Source organism: Triticum dicoccoides, chromosome 5A (assembly GCF_002162155.2).
Source record: "Triticum dicoccoides isolate Atlit2015 ecotype Zavitan chromosome 5A, WEW_v2.0, whole genome shotgun sequence".
Lineage (NCBI taxonomy): Eukaryota > Viridiplantae > Streptophyta > Magnoliopsida > Poales > Poaceae > Triticum > Triticum dicoccoides.
The window spans coordinates 252,500,008-252,505,999 of NC_041388.1; the positions used below are offsets into that span (position 1 = coordinate 252,500,008).

Sequence of the window (5,992 nt, forward strand, 5' to 3'; positions counted from 1 at the left end):
AACAACCTTCCCACCTATCATCAGCGCCGCACCTGGCACCAACGAGAGGGGAAGAATACAAGGTGGCGGCTAGGTTTCAGCCCCTGCCTTGACCCTCTCTCACGAAGTGCTTTCTTACATAGAAAAAAGTTGTTCACCGACTGCTTGCAACTGCAGTTGCACGCCGCATACCGTGTGCAACAGTATGTTTATCAGCTGCGCACAACTTAAGTTGCACGCACGTACCTATGTAAAAATGCATGTTGGCCATCCATGTGCAACTGCTCTTGCATGTCCACATACCCATGCACAACTGCATGTCCACTGGCTGTGGGCATCTATATTTACAATTTTTAAATACATTAAAATGATTGAGAAACAAAAAAGAGGAAAAAGGTAAAAAGAAGAAAATAGTAATAAAGATGCTAATGTCACCTTGATGACTTAGTTAATTCTCATTTAGATGGGAGCTAGCCGCATCCTTTTCTATAATGATTCATTTGCAATCTTTTTGGAGGAAATTTCCATCCATTTGAATTCAAACTTGCTATGTTTATTTGTTTCTCTAAGGCGTGTCAGCCATGTATTACACCGTTTAATACCAATGACATCTCAACGGTAGCCCGTCAATGATGTAAGTTTTTTTTTGAGGATCGACGAAAGTTTTCTGTAGTACTTCTAGGCTATGTTTTAACTTTAGACCGACCATAGTAAGAATAACTTTATGAGTAACATAAGCTCCAACTCGCAAAATTGTCTATGTGACATTGAGTTAATGAGGAGAGAGACAAATTTAGTAATTTAGCTAGTTACCGCAATATCACATATCCCAATACATATGAGTCTATAACATGATAAATGAAGTTCTGCATGACGCCACACTTAGGCTCTGTTTGGTTCATAAGTCCTAGGACTTTTTCTAGTCCCAACTAAAAAGTCCCTAGTCCCTAAAAAGTCTCTGCCTGTTTGTTTTCAGGGACTAAAAAGTCTCTAGTCCCTCCCTAGAGGTTATTAAATGACATGTAAAAGACCATGTTACCCCTAGTATACAGAAAAATAACAACCAAACAACACCATGGGGTGACGAGGTAATGGGTGCAGGGAGGGGCATTGTTGGAAAAGTCTCAAAAAGTCTCAAAAAAGACTCTCCTTGAGAGTCTTCTTCATTTAGTCTCAAAAAGCAACTTTTAGTCCCTAGCAATCCCTCTTGTTTGATTAAAAAGTCTCTAAGAGGGACTTTTTTTAGTCTCTACACCAAAAAGTCTCCGGAAACAAACACCCCCTTATATTACTACCCATTATGAAGTTAGTAACATAGCCTAGTATAATGTGTGTTACTCGAAATTGTGCAGAAGCACTTGGCGACCATGCTCACTGGAATCATGCCATCAAATCGTCTTGGGATCCTCACCCACTATAATAGCCCCATTATATTCATGTCTTTATCATGTATAGTAGTATTTATCTTTCCCCTGTTCAATTAGCTGACGTGAAGCATGTTCAATTAGCTGATGTGAAGTACACACGTTTTGTTCCCACACAGCAAAGTTTCTATCTGGTACACTGTTCCAACCCCGCCGACAGAAGTTTCATTTATGTCATTTAATATTGCTGGTGCACTTTCAACGTGAACAGAAAAAGATGCTCTCCCTTTTTACCACTTACTACCTCTGTTTTGATTTATTGGTTTCTTTTGTAATTTGTGTTAAATTTTGATCAAAGATTTAACTGATAAATATTAGTGCATGTCAACAAAAATTATATAGTCAGATTCGTATTTCAATATAGTTTTTAATGGTATAATTTTTAGTGACACGTATAAACATTTTATTAGTTAAATTTATAGTCAAAATTTGACACAAATTACGATGAGAACCAATAAACCTGAACGGAGGTAGTACACTTCAAAATTTTGAGTCTAGACATATAATGTAATATAAATAATTTGATAATAAGGTGCTTGGATTCTCGGTACGTGCAGAGATTTTCTTGCCCAACCCATTCGACTATGGTTGAGATGGTTAGGTGGACAGTGGTATCCCCAATCCACCAGGGTTCAAATCCTGGTACTCGCATTATTCCTGAATTTATTTCAGGATTTCCGGCGATGCGCTTTCAGTGGGAGGAGACGTTTCCGTCGACGACTAGGCGCCTACGGTGACTTCGTAAATCTCAAGATGATATACCGGCCCAATCTCTCGAAGGTGCTCGTAGGGGTAGGGTGTGCGTGTGTGCGTTCATAGGGATGAGTGTATGCGCGTGTATATGAGCGCTTGTGTCTGTACTGATGCTAAAAAAAAGACACATCAATCGTAAATGCACTGCGTCTAGGCCACTAGACAGAAGCATGCATGGTTACGCGTTCTACCGGCCATGAGTGATCTGGTTCCAATTAGATCCGCAGAAAGCGCCAAAGTGCTAGTAATAATCTGAACACAAAAGTAAAAGAAAACTTCCTGGAATAAAGACCATAGATGAGAAAGTTACCATTTGTTTTATTTTTTTCCATTCTATTGAACACACCGGTAGCTAATTCGAGCGACAAACTGACAAGTCATGAGATAAATCTCGCTTCATTTAGAAACTCAATCCACGTTCATCTTCCTCTTCTTGCACGCGATGCTATTATGAGTAAAATGATTTACGAGGAATTAGTTGATAATCCATTTCTGAGCCCAGACTTATTTGCATCCACGCTGGAAAAAAATCAAAACAAATACAAAAAAATTTCAAAAAAAAGCTTCATTTTTTTGCATGGTAGATAATTTAATGAGTGAGGACCGCTCCAATTTTCAATCATTTGGACATTTGAGCAGCTCTCGGCAAAAAAGACAAATTCGGGGTCCGAAAAAAGTCTACTTTCATGCACTGTTCTAACCCAATTTGTCTTTTTTGTTGAGAGTTACTCAGATGTCCAGTTATTTGAAAATTGGAGCAGACCTCACTCAATAAATTTTCTACCATGCAATTATTATTTTTGGTTTTTTAAAATTTGTGATTTTTTCTGACCAGGTGCAGATGAGCCTGGGCACCGGAACGGCTCGGAATTATAGCCAAAAAATGACTATTTTGTTTTTGTGCACGTAATCTATTTTGTGCACATAATATAACCTCTTATTATTTTTTTGACACTAGACAATGGGAGGAAGAGGAATAATGGCGGGGCGAAGAGAATCAAAGGGTCGAGCTTTGCGTTGGATCTGACAATGACAATAGAGAGTACAGTTTGTGTAATTAACATGACGATAAAGTATCGGTGGCTCAATAGTCTTCAATAGTCTTCACAGTCCAATAAATGTCCAAGGTGTTGTACTTACAGTACGGCTTCTGGTTCTAATTTATTGTCTCCAAACAGGTAACATTGTGTCACTCTAGTGTATTCAATAGCAACAATTCATTTCGTCCAATTACACATTGACCCCTAGATAGCAGCACAACGGCTAAGATTCCAATGAGCGTCGTCACCGAGTGCTCCAAATTCGCGTCTTTATATTATTCTTGAAGTTATTCTTCATTATGGCTAGTCTTAATAATAGCGCATACATGTAGCCTCTGCAACTGTCTTTAACTTTTCAGCTTCCTTTTCCATGCATGCAAGATTAAATACATCCTTTAGTTGTGTTTTTAGACACGTGATAGCCTCGGTTTATTTCTAAATATAACGCCGGCTTATCATAATGCGTCTTGGTCGCGTGTATCTCCGAAGACATCCTTTGCATCAAGATGGTAGTCCACGAACCAACCTATGGTTGGATAGTTAGCAGGATAATGATATTGATGCTCGTATTTTTCTGAATTTATTTTAGGCTTTTTGGTAATGTGCGTTCATTGAAAGGAGATGTTCCCGTTGACTATGAAGGCATATGTGACGATTTCGTCAGTTTTAAAATGATGTGCCGGCTCAGTTTCTCGGGGATGCTCATAGAGATAGGTGTACGTGGATGCAATGAGTATATGCTCATATATGTGAGCGACTTTGATTGAACCGTGTTAAAAAAATAGAAGAAATAATGCCCTCTTAAAAAAAACTAGAGGAAATACTCACCCTCCAACACGGCTTTCAGCCTGCTTGTATTGCGAATATCAACGTGGATGAACTCAGATCGTTCTCCGAGCTTAGATACCAGCGACATACCTTTCTCCCTGGCAGAAAAAAGAAAGCATCCAAAATTAAATTGATTGTGCCTTTTGATTATCAAAAAGAGGCTTTTCAGCGAGACCAGATTTACAATAAAGTCCATCTTGATAATAAGCCAGACTGTTGTGCGCGAAGTGCTACGGCTATAGACGATCAACTCATAACCAATCCTGTTCTGCAGACGGCTACAAAGAGTAAAAGAAATCTCCCTAGCATCGTTTCCAGCCAACCTACGAATCTTTTCTGTACGGGCATGATGTGATGATCTATCCATCTCGCGTGCTGTAATCATCGACACTGCCTCCGCGCTATCCAACTCAAACAAAATAGATAGGTTAGATCGGTGCAAGGCCAGCTCCAAGCCTTCTCTGCATGCTGCTAGCTCCGCCTCTAAAGCATTGTCGCATGTACGTAGCTCCCTACATGCGTTGTAGATGATCTCGCCTCTGTTATCACGCAGGATCATACCTCCTCCCGCCGCACCTATGGCCGCTATGTAACTCCCATCCATGTTCAACTTAACCCAGCCCGGCTGGGGCGGTACCCAGTGTGTGCGCACCTTGGGCACCGTGTTTTCTGGAGCGCGTGATGGTGAAGGCAGAATCACCATCTTCCCTTTCTCCGTGTTAAAAAAAGTCGTCCCTCTACCAGCTCTCGTAGCAATGGCACTCAGCTCGATTCGATCGGTTAACTAGCTAGTGATCACAAGTAATGATCATATATGACTTTTTGATAGGCTAAACTAGCCTACCAAAACACTATATTTTACTTTTTCTCTCATAATTTAAGAGCATTTTTTACATTACTATAATGTAAAAAATACTTTTATATTATATAAGACGGAGAGAGTAGAATGGAGGTCGTAATGACGATCAATGATGTACTTCGGTCAGCTCAATCGACCATGGGCAAAACCATGCACGCACAGCTAGCACACGAGAGGCTCACAGGAGCAGGTACCTAGCCTAGCCATGAGGCACTGAGGCACGTACCGGTTCCTTCCGCCGATGAGGATGTTGAGGTCGGGCCGGAGCTGGGAGAGCGCGGTGGCCATTGAGCCGCCGACACGGCCAGTCCCGCCGAGCACGAGCACGCGGGGCCCCGAGGACGCGGAGGCGGCAGGCCGCATGCATGCTCTCACCATCTCCATCTTGGAATTGGCCGTGCCGGAACCGGAAGGAGAGCTGGGGGACCAACAACAGCCTATAGTAGAGCCTTGATACAGGAGATCCGCCCGCATGCCGCTTGATACTGGAGCTCCTTGGTCAACTTCTGGCTTAATTACTACTCCGATCGAACAAGCCCGTTGACCCTGGAGATCCGCGTGTCCTCCTTTTCTATAGCTTGAGGCAGCACGAGGAGGTAAAATTGACAAATTTAACCTATGAATAAAATCAAATTACAGAATGAACTGTCCGTAAAACTATTTCACGCGGCTGATCTTTTTGTGTGACGCCCAACACGAAGGCGCCACACTACACTGTGCAACGTCTCACAGATAGACGCTACACGTCTGGCGAGCGTCGCACTCGTGTGATTCGAAAATTACTAAATCAGTATGCAGCGCCTGAGTTTCTAGGCGTTGCACTAGTGGTTGCTTCATTTTGTAGTGCAATCACTAGTGCAGCGCCTGAGAGCTAGGCGCCACACTATACAGTGCAGCGCCTAGCTCTTAGGCTCTGCACAATAACTTAGCAATTTTTAAGCAGTCTGAGGTGCAACGCTGGCCAGACGTGTAGCGCCTATCTGTGAAGCGTTGCACAGTGTAGTATGGCGCCTTCGTGTCGGGCGTCACACAAAAAGGTCAGCCGCGTGAAATAGTTTCACGGGCAGTTCATGTTGGGTTTCGTAGTAATTTCAAAATTTTCCTACGCA

The 5,992-nt window shown here is 42.1% G+C and overlaps 1 protein-coding gene across 2 annotated transcripts in view; it reads right to left on the reverse strand.

Moving 5' to 3' along the window:
• The window catches only part of LOC119300846, an 11,575-nt gene extending 6,237 nt beyond the window's left edge, over positions 1 to 5,338 (reverse strand). For both annotated transcript variants that reach the window (XM_037577733.1, XM_037577732.1), the window contains exons 1-2: positions 5,110 to 5,338; positions 4,025 to 4,122 (exon numbers count right to left, since the gene is read on the reverse strand). In XM_037577733.1, the coding sequence (XP_037433630.1) occupies positions 4,025 to 4,122; positions 5,110 to 5,267 (256 nt within the window). In that variant the 5' untranslated portion in view covers positions 5,268 to 5,338. The remainder of the gene's footprint in view (positions 1 to 4,024; positions 4,123 to 5,109) is intronic.
• Between the last annotated feature and the right edge of the window lie 654 nt (positions 5,339 to 5,992).